The sequence below is a fragment of the Microcaecilia unicolor genome, chromosome 5, assembly GCF_901765095.1.
Source record: "Microcaecilia unicolor chromosome 5, aMicUni1.1, whole genome shotgun sequence".
In the NCBI taxonomy this organism is placed as follows: domain Eukaryota; kingdom Metazoa; phylum Chordata; class Amphibia; order Gymnophiona; family Siphonopidae; genus Microcaecilia; species Microcaecilia unicolor.
This window is the reverse complement of record NC_044035.1, coordinates 316,962,551-316,983,443: the sequence shown is the minus strand read 5'-3', so window position 1 is coordinate 316,983,443 and position 20,893 is coordinate 316,962,551. Positions and strand designations below refer to the sequence as shown.

Below are 20,893 nucleotides of genomic sequence, written 5' to 3'. Positions count from 1 at the left end.
ATTTAAAATACGTTAATCCCATGCCAGAAAACATATTTTATTTCCCAGTGTGGGAGGCGTGCCTGCACTAATCAAGTACAGTGGGTACATTACCGCGCACTACCCGAATAGCACGGGAGTATCACGAGAGCCCTTACCGCCTCTTAAATACATGAGAGTAAGGGCTCCCCATGTAAGTCATGAGCTAATGGGGAAATTAGCACGTGGCCATTAAAAAATAATCCCAAGAAAGGCCAAAGCAGTGCTGGTCACTTTTAGCACAGATTAGTAAAATGACCCCTAAGTGCTATCCTAGATAAGGTGCATGCCCTTTATAGAATAGCATGTAGCACAGATTCCTGCATCTAGCTTTAGGTGCCAGACTTATGCCTGAAACCTGGTGTGGCACCCAAGTTAGGTGCAACTTTTCAGAACACCCCTTCCATGACCATGCCCCCCTTTTCGGATACATGCTATCTGCCAATCAACATCAAGAATTAGTGTTGACATCCATTTAATGATTGCTAAGAGCTCGTCGGCCAATTTGTTTGCCCACACATTTCAGTAGTGCACCCAAATTTGGGTGCCATAGAAAGAATCAGGATGGTTAGTATGTCCACATTGCCACATGCTACTTGCCACATGCCACATGCGTGACTCCTTACCGCCAGCAAAAAAGGTGTTGGTAAGTGCCTATTCAGTATTTTTTAATGGCCAATATTCTAATGCAGTGGTTCTCAAACTTTTTCAGTTCACGGCGCCCTTAGTGTCCAAGTAATGTTTGGCGGTGCCCCTCCCCCGCCACACATCCCCCCCCCCCCCAGGTGTCCCCTCCTCCTGCCAGACATTTCTTCTCAGGTCACCCTCCCAGCCAACCTCCTCCCCCCCGCTGCACATTTCTCTGGGACATCATAAATTTATCTCACCCTTCTCCCTTCTCCATACATCATCTCTCCCTCCCTCCGCCCCATGTCCAAACATTTCTCCCTCTCTCACCCCGCTCCCCTCTCCATGCAGCATCTCTCCCTCCCCGTCCACCTCTATGTCCAAGAATTCTACCCCTCACTCCCCCCCCCCCCCCAAGATCAAGGAATGCTTTCTGCTTCAAAGGGCCCACAGCAGTAATTCACACATGCTGTCTGCCTCCCCTGAGGGCAGGAAGCGGCTGCCAGCTTGTGGGAATCACTACCATTGTTCTGCTGCAGTTACCTGAAAACACACAGATTTTGATTGGTCTGCATACCAAATAACATGCAAACCCATCAAAATCTGGGGCTTTTCAAGTAACTGAAGCACAACAGCAGCAGCAATTCTCAGATGCTACCTGCCACTTTCTGCCTCCAGGGTAGGCAGACAGCTTGTGTGAATCGCTGCTGCGGACCTGTTGAAGCAGGGGCAGCAGTAGATTGAGTGGGCAGTCACCAAAAGAAAAGTAAAAGAACTTCTCTGGCCCACCCTTGACTAAGCAGTACATTACTTTTGTACTGTTTCAATCTCTGGCGATGGCGGGCCCCGAGATTAACGGAGGGCTGCAGTGGTGCATGGTGTGACGCCCTTAAGTAGTATCAACTCCCAACTCCCTCCGCGGCACCCGTCAGTTCGCCACGGCGCACAGTTTTGGGAAACGCTGTTCTAACGGAAACATGTGGTATAAATGGCTTTCTTGTGTGGGGAAAAAACCCCACACTTAGTAAAAGAAGCCCTTTGTAGGTTACACATGCTTGGAAAGCTTTGATCTCTATGAGATTCTCACCTGTGTGTATCCTTAAGTGAACCTTTAAGTGGTGTGACGTCCTGAAAGTTTTCCCACAGTAAGGGCAGTCTTTAGCCGCACAGCCAAGATTTCTGTCCCGTATTAAAGCGGGCTGCTGGACTCCTACAGGTCTCCCAGACTCTTCTCCGACATCTGCAACACAGAAATGTCTTCGGATCACTTCAGCACACGTCAGAAGTTGTTCTCACCAAAACTGCTAGCCTAGCATAAGTCTTAAGCATGTCAATACTACACCTGTCTATTTCATTCTTCAAATCTGACATAATGCTGACAATTCATGTATTTTCTTGTTATTCTCTTAAATTATTTCATCTTTTCTATCATAAGTTTAAGCAGCATATGGTACCTTAATACTGAAAAGAATTATACAAGAAAAGAAACAGCTGTGTCAGCAGCTGGTTTGATATCTTCCTTCTCTTAGCGCCTATTATATATTTTTCAAAAGAGTTTCAAACGTTGGTGCTTTGTTGAGCCTAATTACAATTGATATAAATAGTTGGGTTTGTACCATTTTCTTTTAAATTATAAGCACTAAAAAAAACCAATAAATAAAAGAGTTCTTTGGTTCATTAGAACAAGAGCCTCTAGTGTTGTAGAAATTTAAAGGCAAAACGCAGTCGGCAAGGCGCCGGCCTCAGTGCCTACACTCATATGAGTTTCTCATGTCATGTGAGGGGTAACTAAGCAGCCATCACTTGGAAAATAGATATACAATAAGCCCTGAATGTGTTTTCACAGTAAAAGCAAAAATGTGGTATAGTGATTTTTAAGCAACTTGACTTTCATAAATACACCTGGGAAGGACTTAATTTCAGAGGCAAGAGCAGCGTTGTATGTTTTAGTGGAAAAAGTAGCATAAAGCAAATATCACAGAGGGTTTACAGAAATGTAATTTGACTTGTCTATGCCGAGTAGATATAATGCTATCAAGACAAGTTGGTAAAGCACAGCATTACACTGCAGTTTCTTCTATTGCCGCTGGTAACGTAAACAGAGAAACCAGAGTCCTTTGCAGTGAAGGGCAACGATAAATAACAAGACAGGTCTCTGAGCAGATGATTTCAAGAGCATCCCTTAAGTGCCACAACAAAATGGTCTTTAAGCTGTCAGAGTGCGTCCAGTGACTGAGGTAATCAGAAGTAGCCACTCCCTATGGAAATCCAGGATGATAGATCCCTAGCTAGCTTTCCAAGTCATACGCAGCAACATAAATTCAGAATTGATAGCCACATCTTGACATGGCTGACTTATCTAAAAATAATAAAAAGATATGTAAAAATGTGCAGAGAAATGCATTGATTTGAAACATCACAGAGGTCAACTTCTCCTTTATAGGCAATTAATAACTACGGCATGACAGATGAGCGCATACAGAGCCATATACCAAAGTTATACCAGTTATCTTTAGAAGATAGTCCTTAAGGGTAGAAGGCCAGTAAATGCCATTGTGGACTCCTGAGAAATATTACAATGTCTAAGACAAGCTAGTTTTGACTTCATATCAAGCAGAGTTAAATATGATAATACTCTATCCCTATGTACTATATAATTTAGAACTATATTGGGGAAAAACACATCTGCTTATGCCACTGGAAAATGTAAAAGATACATCTGATGATTAACAGAGTGAATTTATTTGAGGCTACACTAAGTATTTGCAAAAATAAGCATCATTACAGATGGGTTGACAACCATTGTGCAAGGGTTTGAAAGCCAGAGGCACAGAAATAATTTTGGTGTTAATGCCTCTGACTCACTCTCTGCTCTCTCTCTCTCTCTCTCTTTAACTGTTTATCTATAATACACGTGGAAATCCAATGCAAGCAGCCTGTTCCAAAAGTACAATGACTAGGGGACACTCGAGGAAGTTACATGGAAATACTTTTAAAACAAATAGGAGGAAACATTTTTTCACTCAACAAATAGTTAAGCTCTGGAACTCATTGCCGGAGGATGTGGTAACACCGATTAGCATATCTGGATTTTAAAAAAGTTTGAACAAGTTCCTGGAGGAAAAGACCATAGTCTGCTATTGAGACAAACATGGGGAAGCAACTGCTTGCTCTGGGATTGGTAGCATGGGATATTGCCACAATTTGGGTTTCTGAAAAGTAATTGTGACCTGGACTGGGCACTGTTGGAAACAGGATACTGGGCTAGATGGAAAAGATAAACGCAGATCAGTAAGCTATCTATATATGGACTTTAATTCTTTCTGCAGATCCATTTCTGCCTTGAGCAAGTGGATCATTTTGAGAAATCCAAAACCAAAGTTTATGATTACTCACTGAGGGATGTGAATGTATGCAGGACCTTATGCAGAGACTCACTGTGGGGCCTCATTTGTGGAGGAGTGACCTAGTGGTTAGGGTGGTGGACTTTGGTCCTGAGGAACTGAGTTCAATTCCCACTTCAGGCACAGGCAGCTCCTTGTGACTCTGGGCAAGTCACTTAACCCTCCATTGCCCCAGGTACAAATAAGTACCTGTATTTAATATGTAAGCTGCATTGAGCCTGCCATGAGAGGGAAAGCACAGGGTACAAATGTAACAAAAATAAATAAGTCAGCAGGGGCTTTAGGGTTGAAATACAGGGTCATGAATTTAATGGAGGTGCCAGCACTGACTGAAATGGTACCATGGGCATTGCTGGGGAATAGAAAACAACACATCAATGTTTCTTTGAGTAAAATTTTAGGGCCTTTGGATGTTTCACATAAAGAGCCCACAAATATGCTACTTAAGGATGGGCTGTTGTTTTAAATGACATAGGAAATGTCAACAACATAGCCTATGTTGTTTTAAATTGTTACCAACAACAGAAACAAAAGCATTTTTTTTTAATTTTGCCAATAAAATTGTGCAGTATGTAGAAATAGTGAAACCACCACTACTGCACAAACCACTGTGCATGTGAAAACTTGAGAAAATATTGCACTCTCTTTCTGAAATAGTGCAGCCTCTTTCTACATGGAGGGGCATTTTCAAAAAAAAATGTCCAAGTCAGAATTGGCACATTCCATTTCACAGCCATTTTTGAACAGGAAAAATGTCAGGATTTCCTGTTCAAAAATATATGAGGAGAACATTCGTGCACTGAAAATGTCTTAATGAACAGTCATTTTCCAAAATGAAATGTCCAAAATGTTAACGTCAAAAAAGCGAGCACAAAGACCTGTCTGGCATCATATGGCCCCCGTTCGATTATCCCCCTCTCTGTCACCTACGGACCTTAATGCAATATAACTCTGTATTTCTCATTCCGGAAATGGCGATTGCCATTACGGAACAATGCAAGCCACACTGAGCCTGCAAATAGGTGGGAAAATGTGGGCTACAAATGCAACAAATAAATAAATATATACCAAAATGGCCACACAGAGGTCCCTGCACAGCAGAGGGACAGCCTAGTGGTCAGTGCAGTGGTACCCAGGTACAAATCCCACCTTAAGTCCTTTATTATGTATTGAGAGCCCTCAGAGCAGAGAAAAAAAATCTACTATACCTAACTGTATACCACTACAATAGCTTTCAAGCCTGTAGGTGTCGCCTATATGTAGGTACAGTAGGTATTCTTTTGTATTTGGAGGGTTCACAATTTCCACCAAAAAAAAGAATTAGAGTGAGCTTTGGGCTTGGTCCCCTTGTTCACAGTCCATTGCACTGACCACTAGGCTCCTCCTGAGAGCTGCTTGCTGCTCTGTTGGGTAAGACCATAATATCTGATGCTGTGATAGTGCCAGGTATCTCCTTTCTTCCCATTCCATTATCAGTGAAAAATGTCCTAAATTTTGGACCCACCCTAGTCCCGAGCAAAACATGCAAAACATGCCTCTAACATGCTCCTTTGCTATTTTGAAAAAAACGTGGAAAACATCCAAATTTTATCTTTTCAAAAATCGCAATTTGGATGTTTTCGTCAGATGGCCCTTTTTGAGACGTCCATCTGCTTTGGAAATGAGCATCATAGTATGCACTGTTTCCAATGAGTGTGAACTATTTTCAGAAACTGGAAAAATAACAAAAAGGCCAAATAAAAATGAAAATTCTGGTAAACAACATGGGGAAATGACATGAAACAAAATTTTTCTATTTATTGAAATCCTAGTGATTGAGCATTCATTAGCAAGCATTTGGTTCATCAATAGTGCAATATTGATTGTATGAACATTAACCTATATACTAACATGCATACAATCAATTAGCATGTATATTAAAACACATGTATGAAACATACTGAAAAAAAAACCCTGAACCTTGTGGAAAAATAACAAACTGAACTGAAAATGTTTTGCTCGTGCACATCATCTACCTCGTTTCACACGTCTTAAAGAAAATTTCAACTGTCCATTGTAATGTGATTAAGGAGGTCATTGTAGAAACCTTTTTCAGTTTTCACATATGGAAATAGAGGTAAAAATTGTGATTTCAGAATATCACTGTCTACACATTTGGAATAGGCTGTAAGAGAGGGAATCCAAAGCACAAACCTAACCAAAGCACACCGGAAGGAGCAACAAACTAAGGGACCCTTTCACTAAGCCATGTTAGCGTCTACGCGCACCCAACAATGAATTTTGCACAAACCTAACCACTAGGCAGGAGGTTCATGTTCTGAACTTTTGTGTGGCTTTTAGGCTCTGACCCTGTGCTAGAAAAAGCAAAATACAGAATAGTGGAAAGAGATATGATCCTTCGATTTGAAAAACATGTTAATTATTTGGAACAAAAATAGTTTTCTAAGGGCCCTGTTTACTAAGGTACTAAAAATTAGCATGTGCCAACACTAGAGAGACACCCATTTTTCCTATGGGTGTCTCTAGCGTTGCCCGCACTAAAAATGCTAGCACATCTATACCATGGATTAGTAAACAGGGCTCTCAGTGTGTTGGTTAGTTTGTAAATGCACTGAGTATTTAGGGGTCAGCTAGATAACAAGTCCATGTATAGCGCACTGGCTCAGCCACATATTTTAGTTCTAAAACTCAAACAAAAGACTTTAGTGTTGTAATTAGTTTTCTGCTCTGAGATTAACTCTCAAAGTATATTGTTGAGTGCCGGCAAAAAAAAAATAGAAAGATGTCTGTCTTTCCTCTAGTAAGAGCAAAAGTTCCACTGCCCTCCAAAATGGGGCTGGAAGGCTGCATAGTTTTATGTGATATTAATGTACTTTGGAAATGTCTGTGGAATAATTCCACATGAACAAAGCAGTTGCCGAGCTGAAATGAGAATTGGGGGGGGGGGGGGGGGGAAGACAGCAGTAAAGGAGACACTGAAAAATTTTAATCCTGCCTTTATTCTCGTTCCCCCTGCAATTAATGATTTTTTTTTCTTGTTAGAAATAAAGCATTCACAAAAAGTCTGGGAATGCCTTTTGTCTTATTCTGTCTCCTGTTTTGGGGCTATGCCTCCTACTGAGGTTTACAGAATACTAGTTTTTGAGTACTTTTCAAGATTAAGGAGAAGGGAACATCGAGCACTTTGCCTTGATTTATTCTGAAGGGGGGAAATGAATACCTAATTATCAGAACATAAAATCTTAACATTTGAAAGTACAGCTGCACTGTGCCCAATAACAAAAGCATTAAACCTGTTAATAAGTTGCTTATGTCCCAAGTTATAGAGTACAAAAGAAAAGGACTGAAGTGTCACAGGTTAGCTCAGGGACTCGCCTCCAACATTCAATTGCCACACTCTGTTCTTGACTGACCAAACTAGGTAAAATAAGCATAGACTGAAGCCACTGAGCAGATAAGCTTTATGACTGTCCACTGGAGATACCCAGTTGAAAGGATTTGTGAATTTAGGCCATTAGTGTGCCCCCTTGCATTTATACCTTGTGTAAGGTGTGCTGAGTAGCACTTAGATGCCCTGCTGCCTCTTTCTCAGGTAAGTGTGAACTTAATTGCATAAATGCTAGTATTCTAGACATGTATGTACACAAGCGTCATGTAAATAGAAGTGCCTAGATGCTAGAATTGCCCTTTTTAACATTTTTACTGCAATTCACAAATAATTTTTGGTAGAGGGCAGCTGCAAGACCCTCATTGCTCTTTCACTTGTTTAACTCAGGAATTCAAATTAAGCACCTTAAGAAAAGATATCAAGCTGTTTGATTACAATAATGAAATGGCATAAAATCGGTTTAAATTCACTGCTCGTTCTGAAAGTCAAAGGGATAAAGGTGAAAATACTATAAATTTGCAACAATACTCGTGTAAATGCTATTTAGTGACATCACTGATGCATGTAAGTTCATCTATTTTATAAACTGGAGTGCATTACTGGTGCCTAAATTTGGGTGCACCTTATACAATTGTACTTAAAGTGTTCTACCAGCGAGAACACAATAGATACATTTTATGATGCTAATATTAAACCAGTGATGATCAGTGGGTTTTTTTAAGCATTGGCTGTCACAGGTTTTTCTATACTCAGATATTCAGTGCCAGGTCAGAGTATCTGGGAAATCATTGGCCACTGAAAGCTATCTGCATACTGCTGATATGCAGCACCAGTACCCGAATAGCACTCTGGGCTGATTAGAACAGCTGTTGCTTAGGGGTATGCAGTTGAAATATTTTTGTGCAAGTTCATTTCTGGGAATTGTTTAGGGGGTTTTATTTTTCTTTTTTTCCATTACAGGAGTAATACTGGTAATAAAGTGCACCCTTTAGGAAAAATTGTGCACTCTTTCAAAAGAGTGCACAATTTTCACAAAAAACTGTGCACTATTTGCAAAGAGTGCACAGTATTTGCAAAGAGGGTGCACTCTTTTGGAGAGAGTGCATACACTTCCCAGATAGTGTGAACATGCACACTTTATTCATGCATGTGCATTGGTTCAAACATGCATAAACTGTCACGGCTCTGGCCATGCCTCGAGCCCCGAGCACTAACCTCATGGGACCTCCCAGCAGGGGTCTGCGGCATCCCTCGGCAATCCCAACTCAATGGCGGGCTGCTCTCGGCACCACAACGGGGCACCTTATGGGCAATGCAGGCTACTCTAGATGCATGCATGTGTCAGGAGTGCACCTTTGTAGATTTGCAGTGAGGAATGGCTTTGGGATACTCTGAGCTGACTTCAGTTCCATGGCCCTATGTTAGGAAGTGACACTGTCCTTCCCGCTGCCTTTGCAACAGTCAGCCTAGTCACTGCTTGTCTTGTCTACAGCCAGTCCTGCCTGCCTTGTCTTCAGTCCAAGCCTGCCTGCCTGCCTTGCCTGTATCCAGTGCAGTCCAGTCCAGCCTGCCTTGCCTGTTTCCAGTCCAGTCTACCCAACTGTGCCTTGCCTCCAGTTCCCGCTGAGCCTAGTGCCTAGTCCTATCTGTCCTGTGCCTAGTCTGGGTGACTTGATTGCCACCAGTCAGGGCCCGGCTACTCTTTTCAAATAAGTCCACTCTCTTTGCAAATTGTATGCATTTTTCACAACCAGTGAAAGGTGCACATTCTTATGAAAGTTTGCACTATTAATGGCATACAAAAAAAAATGATATTTGGGATTGTTTCTGTCATTTCAGGAAAAACAACATGAAACAACACAGGAAAAGTCATTGACATTTGTTAAGTTGTTTCAAATGAATGCATATCCCTTCTATTTCTCTGACCTAATGCCCATAATAGTTATCCAGTTATTGGCACTGAATATCACTGAGACCCAGATAACTTCTAGTCCTGATTTAGCTATGCTCCAGACCACCCCACCACTAGGTGATCAGATGAGACATCCAATTGCATTACCTGAATAATACTGTTGAATATCACTGCCTGGGACCAATGATCAGGTACCAACCTGAGCTCTAAGACCATTAGGTTCAAATGTTTCCCTCTCAAGTACGAAACCAGAAGGTAACCGAACAAAAAGGTCCCACGGGACAAGCAATAATACACTAGGAAGTGGGAACGGAGGAAGGCTAAACGAACCTCGGGAACCATACAATTAAAATTTATCGCTTAAAATAGGTATAAAAGTAACATAAAACCAATGCTCAAAAAATATGTATAAAACAATACACAATGAAATAAAAAACTAAATATTCAGTAATATACATTAAAAGTGATGTCAATACTCAAGACTCAACATGGCACCATGTTTTGGTATGTGACATGCCTGCCTCAGGAGTCTGACAAAGAGTATGACAAGGAAATATTCATAGGTGGAAAAAAGCAAGAAGGTCTTTAAAAAGACCATGCACAAAATAGAAAACAGTTGTGTCAAAAAACAAAGGCAAACGTTCCGAAAGTGCAAGGTAGCAGCATGTAAAGCTGAATCGCTTTGCTCACTAGAGCCCTGATGGCGAACCTATGACACGCGTGTCAGCACTGACACGCGTAGCTATTTTCGATGACACGCGGCGCCGCCGCAGTGTGGTCCGCCCTCCCTCCTCGCTCCCGGAAACTAACCTTAAAGCCTCCTTTCACGTCGCAGCAAGCAGCAGCAGGGCAGGCCACTCCTTCCTTCCGTGTCCTGACCTCGCCTGACGTATCATCCACGAGGGCGGAGCACAGAAGGAAGGAGGAGAGGTCTGCCCTGCTGCTGCTTGCTGCAATGTGAACGGAGGCTTTAAGGTTAGTTCCGGGCCCGGTAGCGGGTGGAGGGGGGCCCGGCGACCTCGGGTGGGCAGCGATCTCGGGTAGGGGGGGCCCGGGGGCGGTCCTAGTAGCAGTGATTTTTCTTGAAGTGACACACCACCCGAGTTATGCTTGGTTTTTTGGTGAATTTTGACACACCAAGCTCAAAAGGTTGCCCATCACTGCACTAGAGGTACATGAAAAATGTCAAAGCAAAATCATCAAATGGCCAAATGACAGTTTCAGTGATGCATAATGGCTCTTCTTCCTGTAAAGTGTATTTAGCCATTACCTCCTGTAAGCTAAAGCATTACCACAGAAAGCGGAATAGATATTAGGGATGTGCTGTCAATTTGAAAGGATGTGGAAACAAATTTTGTTTTTATTTTGTGTCATTTTCATCTCTAGAATAAACAAAAAACAATGGGCTTGATTTTTAAAAGGCCTTATCTGGCCAGTACCAACTGCTACCCAGATAAGTCCTGAGGCTGGTGTTTAAAAGAAACACTGACTGTGTTGTTTAAATATTGACCTGAATAAAATATTGTCTAGATTTTATTTTTCATTTTAGCTTGCACTAAAACAAGAAAGAACAGAAACAGAAATGAAATGAATATATATGAATCCATATTTTACAAAAAAAATCTAGAAAATCACTTGAAATGTTTAATCTAGATTTTCTAGATTAAACATTTCAAATGATTTTCTAGTGTTTCTCAATCTTTGTTCAGTCGGGACACATCTGATAGACAATGCTCGCATAAGTGACAAACTTCATACCTTTGGTATGACATAGAGGGGCATAATCGAAGGGGGCATCCACGTTTTCCTGATTTCCTCGCAGGACGTCCCGGCGAAGGGGTGGGGAACCCCGTATTATCGAAACAAGATGGGCGGCCATCTTTCATTTCAATAATATGGTCGGAGACGCCCAAATTTCAGCATTTAGGTCGACCTTAGAGATGGTCGTCCTTAGAGATGGTCGTCCCCAGTTTTCGGCGATAATGGAAACCAAGGACTCCCATATCAGAAACGACCAAATTCAAGCCATTTGGTCGTGGGAGAAGCCAGCATTCGTAGTGCACTGGTCCCCCTCAAATGCCAGGACACCAACCGGGCACCCTAGGTAGCACTGCAGTGGCCTTCAGAAATTGCTCCCAGGTGCACAGCTCTCTTACCTTGGTGCTGAGCCCCCCAAAACCCACTCCCCACTCTCCACAACTGTACAACACTACCATAGCCCTAAGGGGTGAAGGGGGCACCTACATGTGGGTAGAGTGGGTTTCTGGTGGGTTTTGAAGGGCTCACATTTACCACCACAAGTGTAACAAGTAGGAGGGGGGATGGGCCTGGGTCCGCCTGCCTGAAGTGCACTGCACCCACTAAAACTGCTCCAGGGACCTGCATGTCAGGGAGCTGGGTATGACATTTGAGGCTGGCATAGAGGCTGGCAAAAATATTTGTAAAGTTTGTTTTAAGGTGGGAGTGGGTTAGTGACCACTGGGGGAGTAAGGGGAGGTCATCTGGTCAGTTTGGGCACCTTTTTTGAGGCTTGGTCACAAGAAAAAATGGACCAAGTCGGCCAAGTGGTCGTCAGGGACACCCTTTTTTCCATAATCGTCCGAGGACGCCCATGTGTTAAGCACGCCCCAGTCCCGCCTTCACTATGCTTCCGACACGCCCCTGTGAACTTTGGTGGTCCCAGCGACGGAAAGCAGTTGAGGACGCCCAAAATCAGTTTTCAAGTATGCTGATTTGGGCGACCCTGGGAGAAGGACGCCCATCTTGCGATTTTTTGTCGAAAGATGGGCGCCCTCCTCTTTCGAAAACAATTCTGCAAGTATAGCAATTCTTGTAGATGCAAAGCATGTTTTTATTAATTCATGAGAACCCTCCCAACAACTAGCATACTTTCTCCATGGAAGTTACCATACAAAAAATATTATAAGTCGTGTGTGTTTCTATATATTCTGATTCTCATGCCAACATAAATATCTCCACTATTAGACACTGTGAAATAATACAAAACCTGAAAAAAATCCTAAATCAACATTAAGGTAGCAGACCTACCGTAGAACAATAGTATTAATTCCTATGATTCAGACATGAACCCTTCATATAAATAGGCAGCACTACAAATATTACACAGGGGCCCTAGAACACCAATATACCTACTAAAACAGAACAAATGGACTGCTACAGAGTTCTACACAGAAACTACATGCAAACAGAATAGCGCATTTCAGTCACACACAAAACATAAACAGAACTTCACCAAATACAGATCACAAATTACAAACAGAAATATAAAGACAAAAATTGAACTGGGAACCCCAAGAAGTCAAACAAGGCAGGCACCACAACATAGGAGAAATAAGAGAAATGCATTTCCCCCCAAAAATGCAAAGACATCCATGTTGCACATTTCCCAAAGCTAACGTATTCCACACAGATTCAGAATAAAATCATTTTTCTACCTTTGATGTCTGAGCATTTTATTTTTACAAGCATGTCAGTCCCAGTTTCTTTTTACTACTTTCTTGTCTTCTCTTTTTTTCCAGTGGGCACTGTCCATTTTACCTTTCTCCACTTTCTCGTTCTTCTTCCCTTCCCATACTTCCATCTATCTCTGACATATTTCCTCTTTCTCTCTGTTCTGTCTGGCCACTCAGATTTCACCTTCTCACTCTTTAGTGCTCCACCTATATTTCACTTACCTATCAGCTTTAATCTCTTCCTCTAGCTGCTACTACTACTTATCATTTCTATAGCGCCATTACGTCCTACCCCCTAGACACTATGCTTAGGGTATTTGGGTGTATTAATTGACAGTCACCTCACATTTGCAACTCAGGTTTCCTCAGTTGTGAAAAAATCCTTCAGGTCTCTTTTGAAGCTGAGGAGAATCAGATCACATTTCTCACCTGACATCTTTAGACTGCTAGTTCAATCCTTGGTTTTAACTCAATTCGATTACTGCAATTCTATCTACGTTGGATGTAAGGAGAGTGTCCTAAAACATCTGCAAATGGCCCAAAATACAGCAGCTAGGCTTGTCCTTATTATTATGTTTTGATAGAGCCACTCCGTTATTTTGTAAGCTGCACTGGCTGCCCATTAATGCCAGAATTATTTAATTATGTGCTTTTGTCTTTCAAATATTATATGGCATGATGGTGGATTACATGCAGCTCTTAATAACTATTCCTCAACACAATATAACATCTAGTTCTAGGGACCACCTTAGACTTCATCTTCCAGATTGCAAGAGAATGCACTATAAGTCGGTTCGCTCTGCAGACTTTAGATACCACGGTGCTAAATGGTAGAACTCACTGCCAAGAGCAATCAAGGGTCAGCCTGATTACTTGGCTTTTCACAAAAGACTGAAAACTTTCCTCTTTGAGAGGTTTCTATCCATTGATGGAGTGTGTTAGATTATAACTGGCTGATAGTCTATTATTTTGTTCTTATTTGTTCTATTCTGCTCTTACTTGATATTTTTATGGTATTGTAAACCTTGTCTGTTGTTTTATTTATTATAAGCTAAATTATCAACAACATCTACCATTAAAACATGTCATTTTACAAGTAACTCATGCTATTTTAGCACAGGTATCATTTTATGTAATGATACCTAGTTATTAATACTTGGGGTTAAAAAGAAGACAACACGTCTTAACTGTAGCCCACATTGAACTTCCCCTCTTAGTTGGTCATTTGTCACCTTGCTGCTTAAATTAACAATCGATTTAAGTGAGTTCTTCAGAGCCAGCTTAACCTATGGACCAGGTGAGGCACTGGGTCAGGGCACCCTATAGGTTAAGCTGGCACAGGGCTTACCTGGCAACAAACAGAAGCTGGCTTTGGAGTTCCCCTCCCCACCTCCATTGCAGTGATGCATGTTCTCCCTCCCCACAATGGCATGCTGCCCTAGATGCCAAATGGATTCCTCAGTCTCCCTGGGCTTTGACTACCCCACTGTTTGGACCTTCTGCAGCATGCCATCTTACAGACACAGAGGCCATTTTTAGATCCACCTTGCCTACCCCCCCCCCCCCCCCCACACCATAAGACACACTATGTCCAATCTCAGCATGCCTTGTGGGGAGAAATTGGATGCTGTAGCTTTTAAATTACTTCAGTATCTGAGTACACTGTTTTGCCTTCTAAATGACTTCAGTGTTCCCACCAACGTCAGCAAAGATTTCCTGCGATATAGGTGAGGAGTGGGAAGGCTTTGTGAAGGGGGGAGGTACCAGTCCTGTGGGGGAGGATCAGGAATCTTGCTGGGGAGAGTGGAAGACCCTGAGAAAATGAAAGTAGAATTTTTCTAGAGTGCTTGGGGGAGGGGTGGAATTAAAAGGAGAGAATATTCCAAGGGCTCAGAGAAGGTGAAAAGTTGGGGAAAAGAGGACAATTTATTTGAGGGGGGGGGGGTCTGGGGGAATGAAAGTTGAGAAAATGTATATGTAATTTCTTTGGACAGCTCATACTGCCCTCCAAGGTAGAGGCAGGGCAAGGGGCACAAAAACAAAAGGTGGATCAGGGCACCACAACCTCTTGAGCCAGCCCTGGGGTTTTTGCTGCCTTAGTCTAGGTGAGTCTTTATAGAATTACCACACAAGTGCTTACTCTCTTTCTCCACCCCCTCCACTGGCTTGCTAGACTCCCTCCCAAGACTCTCTACTCCTCATTAGTCCCTCTGGATCAAATTTAAATAACCACTGTCATCCAGGATACATGGGAAAGGAGTGATCTCCATCATAACTGCTCAGATGGTGCTGGGCTCAAAATGATACCTGTGACCCCTAAGTAGTAGTTTTGCAGTACTATTGCTAGAGGTCAGGCTGCCATATAGAGGCCAAAGTAGTCTTACCCCCTAGTGAAATTATCGCTAGTTCTCACAGGCTCTGTTTTGAACCTGGTACCAACATGGACAGGAGTGGTAACTGTTTCTGTCCTGTGAACCCTGGACCAGCAAGGTCTACTTTAAGTTAGGCCTGAGGGGACCTCTTGGGAGGTGTGGGGTCATGAGGGTCTGGTTTAAGCACTAAGGACTAGATTCTATATATGGCACCTGAAAATTCCACACAGAAAAAAATACACCTAGGCATATCTCTAAAGTATGCCTAAATTTTATAGAATAGGCTTAAATTTCCATGCGGTATATAAAATACTCCGAGTACCTCTCCAAGTGACCAAATTCAGTAGCGGCCAGTTATGCCACATTTTACTTGGCATAAATCCCAATGCCTAAACTAGGCACAGAGCAGGTATATTCTATAACAACACACACAGGGGGGTCTTTTACTAAGGTGCGCTCACATTTCTCCCCCGCCCACACGCACAGATGATGTAGGTGTTTCATAAGGCAAAAACATCGACATGTCTACTGCATTCGACATGGTAAACCATAATATATTAATAAGATTACTAGATAAGTTCAGGATTGGAGGAAACATACTTAGCTGGATCAAGTGTTTCCTAACCACAAGAACATATCAAGTAAAATCAAACAAACATATCATCACCGTGGAAAGCAGACTGCGGAGTACCACAAGGATCACCGCTATCCCCGATCCTCTTCAACCTAATGATGACCCCATTAGCCAAGTCCTTATCCAGCCAAGGCCTTAACCCTTTCATCTATGCAGACAATGTCACAATATTCATTCCTTACAAATCTAAACTGACAGAAATCACCAACAAAATCAAGATCAGCTTGAACATCATGGGCAAATGCATTTCTACTAAAACTAAACAAAGAAAAAACACACTGTCTCATCCTCTCATCCCTACACAGCGCGGATAACCCCACAATTATCAACACCCCAGATTACACCCTCCCTATCTCAGACAGCCTGAAAATCCTCGGTGTTACAATGGACCGCAACTTAACACTAGAGAGCCAGGTGACATCCACAACAAAGAAAATGTTCCATTCAATGTGGAAACTCAAACGTGTGAAACAATTCTTCCCGAGGGGAACATTTTGCTACCTGATACAATCAATGGTACTAAGCCATGTAGACTACTGCAATGGAATTTATGCGGGATGCAAAGAATAAACCTTAAAGAAACTTCAGACCGCTCAAAACATGGCAACTAGGCTTATCTTCGGAAAAACGCGATGTGAAAATGCAAAACCCCTCCGCGAAAAACTACACTGGCTCCCAATCAAAGAACGCATCGCTTTCAAAATCTGCACTCTGGTTCACAAAATTATCTACGGTGAAGCTCCGGGATACATGATAGACTTGATTGACCTACCAACTAGAAACACATTCGAATCAACACGAACGTACCTAAATCTGCACTACCCAAGCTGCAAAGGACTCAAATACAAATCAACTTACGCATCCAGTTTTTCCTACATAAGAATACACCTGTGGAACGCATTACCAAAAGCCTTGAAAACTACGAAAGACCACCTAAACTTCCGGAAAACACTAAAAGCTATCCTGTTTAAAAAGGCATACCCTACCGATCCAACATAAATGCCTGATCTCTGCAACAGAACAAAACTAAAGAACATAATGGGCATAACACAACTCTTCCGTTGTACGATTCCCTAGTGTGGCTGTGCCACATGAACTTTATCTTAGCACAATATCACTTTGTATTTGTTTACACCGGAGTCTGTAACGCCTCTCCGGTACTATGTAAGCCACACTGAGCCTACAAACAGGTGGGAAAATGTGGGATATAAATGTGACAAATAAATAAAATAAATAAGTACAGAATTTTTTTCACCTTTTCTAAAACATTTCTTTACCCACAATTGTATTATTAAGGAAAATTAATTCTAGTGCTACCCTATTCTTGCAGTTCAAGAGAAATTATGAAAACCTTGAGCCAAAAAATGTATTTCAAACTTCTAAGATACCCTTTCACTAAAGCTCAGAGTGCTAACAATATTAAGCCATAACAAAAGGGCCCCTAAAATCTAAATGCACTGTGGTTTCTACAAAACTGTTTTGCATTGATGTATTATTGCTGAAGTACAAAATTCACAGGTTCAGAAGGCAATGGGTAACATCTTTTATTAAGGCTGTCAGGAAGCTCCTGCCTCTCTCTCCTCTCTAAGAACAATAAGACAATATGGCATAGGTCATATTTTGTTAAGAAGTGTACAAATCCCCCCCCCCCCCCCCCACACACACACACCAATAACAATGTTATGTTATATATCATCCCTAGTGAACTGAAGTATTATTACTGAAAAGTGTTTCAGAACCACAAATGTCCTGAAGCTAGAAAAATGTAACCTGGTCACCACATGACCTATGTTACAATAGATAGCCTAATTGTACTGAAAAAAGTATGAAAGGTTTTGCCTAAGTAAACATAAATAATGAATACACTATTGTGAACTTAACATTTTATTGTAGCAAAGAAATACAAAATTGCTCTGGTATAAGGGGTGACAAACACCCTGGGTTCTATTCACTCAACATCTTTTTGGACTGTGAAGAGCAAATATCAGAATGAAAACAGCAAATGTCATAAAATTTGATACCTGTGAAATATCTCACAAATATCCATTTATCACAGATATCAACTTTTATCACATTTGCTATACGTATATATCTTTTATCAGGTTGTCATGTTGTGAAGAAAATTGCAGTTGGAGAGTGAAAGAGGATGCATCATAAGAACAAAGAACGTAAGAATTGCCCTAGTGGATCAGACTGAAGATAATCCAGCCTAGTATCTTATTTCCAGCAATTGCCAATCCAGATCACAAGTACCTGGCAGCATTCCAAAGGAGTAAATAGATTCCATGATGCTTGCCCCAGGAATAAGCAGTAGAATTTTCCCAAGTCCACTTTAATAACAGTGCTTGTAAGAACTTCCAAACCTTTTAAAAACCCAGCTATGCTAGCTACTTTTATCACATTCTCCAGCGATGGAAAAAAATCATCATCCAGTGATATTCTATAAAGGGAAGGGGGAAAGGGAAATGGGACTGGATATACCACCTTTCTGAGGTTTTGGGTTTTTTTTTGCAACTACATTCAAAGTGGTTTACATATATTTGGGTACTTATTTTATGTACCAGGGGCAATGGAGTGTTAAGTGACTTGCCCAGAGTCACAAGGAGCTGCAGTGGGAATCAAACTCAGTTCCCCAGGATCAAGGTCCACGTAACGTTGACTCCTGTGCCCAAATTTGGTGCCAGGACATACACCTGTAGAAACCAGGTATAATTCCTGGTGCCCAATCTGGGCGTGCATCCCCGGTATTCTATAACACTGCATGCAAAAGTTTCAGAACACCCCTGAACTGCCTATGCCTCTCCTATGGCCACGCGCCCTTTTGGGTTGTGTGCTATAGGATTTAGGAGCCCAGTGTTATAGAATAGTACAGAGCCAGATGCGCAAGCAAATCCTAATTGGTACCTATTAACATCAATAATTGATTGTTAGTGTTCAATGATTGCCGTTAATTGGCTCATTAACCAATTAAATTGCAGAATCGTGCCCAAATTATGGTGTGGAAATTTGGGTGATCTTTACAGAATACAGGGGTTATTGACCCAAATATATGAAAGTTGACATATATCAACTAACTCCCAGACACTAAGGGGCACTTTTACTAAGCCGTGTAAGCGTGTACGTGCGCCCAACGTGCACCAAAATGGAGCTAACTCATGGCTACCGCATGGCTTTTGCGGTAATTTCATTTTTTATGCGCGACTGCTATGCACACCCGACAAATATTTTTTAATTTTCTGGCACGTGTAGGTCATTACTGCCCGGTTACCATGTGAGACTTTACCACTACATCGATGGCTGGCGGTGAGGTCTCAGACCCAATATGGCTACACAGCAATTTTCATTTTGCCGCATGTCCATTTTCGCAAACAAAAATAAAAAAGCATTTTTTGCAGGTGTGCTGAGAAATGATTCTGCGCGCGCCCAAAACACGTGTTTATACTTTTCAGGCCATTTTTCAGCGCACCTTACTAAAAAGACCCTTAACACATTTTCACCTGTTTTTAAAAACTTTTTATTTATACTGGGCCCAGTATTTAGTCAGTGGCTGAGGCCATTTTCCATTATTCCTATTGATGGCCACACATTATACCCAGGCCATGTCCAGGCTGGTTAAGCGTAATATTCAGCACTTAACTGGATAAAAAGAACCATATAAGGATAGAACTGCTTTTTATGTGGCCCTATTTATGCAGTTAACTATAACCGGTTAAGTGCCAGATTTCACATTTACTACTACTACTACTTGACATTTCTAAAGCGCTACTAGGGTTACGCAGCGCTGTACAATTTAACATAGAAGGACAGTCCCTGCTCAAAGGAGCTTACAATCTAAAGGACAAATGTACAGTCAGTCAAATAGGGGCAGTCTAGATTTTCTGAAAGGTATAAAGGTTAGGTGCCGAAAGCAACATTGAAGAGGTGGGCTTTGCGCAAAGATTTGAAGATGGGTAGGGAGGGGGCTTGGCATAAGGGCTCAGGAAGTTTATTCCAAGCATAGGGTGAGGCGAGGCAAAATGAGCGGAGCCTGGAGTTGGCGGTGGTGGAGAAGGGTACTGAGAGGAGGGATTTGTCCTGTGAGTGGAGGTTACGGGCGGGAATGTAAGGGGAAATGAGGGTAGAGAGGTAATGAGGGGCAGCAGACTGAGTGCATTTGTAGGTAAGAAGGAGAAGCTTGAACTGTATGTGGTATCTGATTGGAAGCCAGTGAAGTGACCTGAGGAGAGGGGTGATATGAGTATATCGGTTCAGGCAGAATATAAGACGTGCAGCAGAGTTCTGAACATTTAACTGGTTAAGTGCCTACTCTGCCCCCAGGACACCCTCAGCTTCAGAGCTAACCAGTCATTTTCAGAAGAACTATCTGAAAATGCCTGGTTAGCCCTATGCAATTTAAACAGCCAGGAGCTTATCCCAGCATGTTTACGTCGTTTTGAATATCAGGCCCTCAAATTTTACCAACATAATTCAAGAGATACTCTTGAATGTAAAGTGAGTTACATGCAGAAAATAAATGCATACAAATTTCAACAACAAAACTAAAAGGAATCAATTTTCACCTATAGCGTCCATTATTTAGGGGGAAGAGCTTACATATTTCAGGAGCTCATTTAATACAAAGAAAAAGTAAAAAAAAAAAACAAGCACAAGATCCAGTGTATATATCTTTACAACCTAGAGAGAACCATGAGGAGAAAAGTCTCTCTATTACACTATTTCCTCCCATTTAAGCTTGACAGAAATCTAGGGCAGCGTTACTGTAGTCCAGCGTGTGGGAAGCATGCAATCATAGGAGCCAACTATTCAAAATTATTGGGGGAGGGGGGAGTGCTAAGTCCAATAGAAATAACCCCTCCCTGGACACATACATGGAATTTTCCTGGACACATACATGGAATTTTCTCAATATTGGGGGGTGCTCAATCACCGACAGCACCCAAAGAGCCGGCTTCTATGCATGCAGTGATCCCAAAACTAGTGCAGGGCACTTACAAGTGGTAAGCATGCATCCGTGCTTACTGCAGCTTAGTAAAAAGGTCCCTTTGTTTGTGTTTTAAAACATACA

General features: G+C 41.9%; 1 protein-coding gene across 1 annotated transcript in view; it reads right to left on the bottom strand.

Moving 5' to 3' along the window:
* The window catches only part of ZNF536 (zinc finger protein 536), a 635,757-nt gene that overhangs the window by 314,992 nt on the left and 299,872 nt on the right, over nt 1-20,893 (bottom strand). Inside the window, exon 3 of the mRNA XM_030204402.1 lies at nt 1,733-1,885. Within this exon, the coding sequence (XP_030060262.1) occupies nt 1,733-1,885 (153 nt within the window). The remainder of the gene's footprint in view (nt 1-1,732; nt 1,886-20,893) is intronic.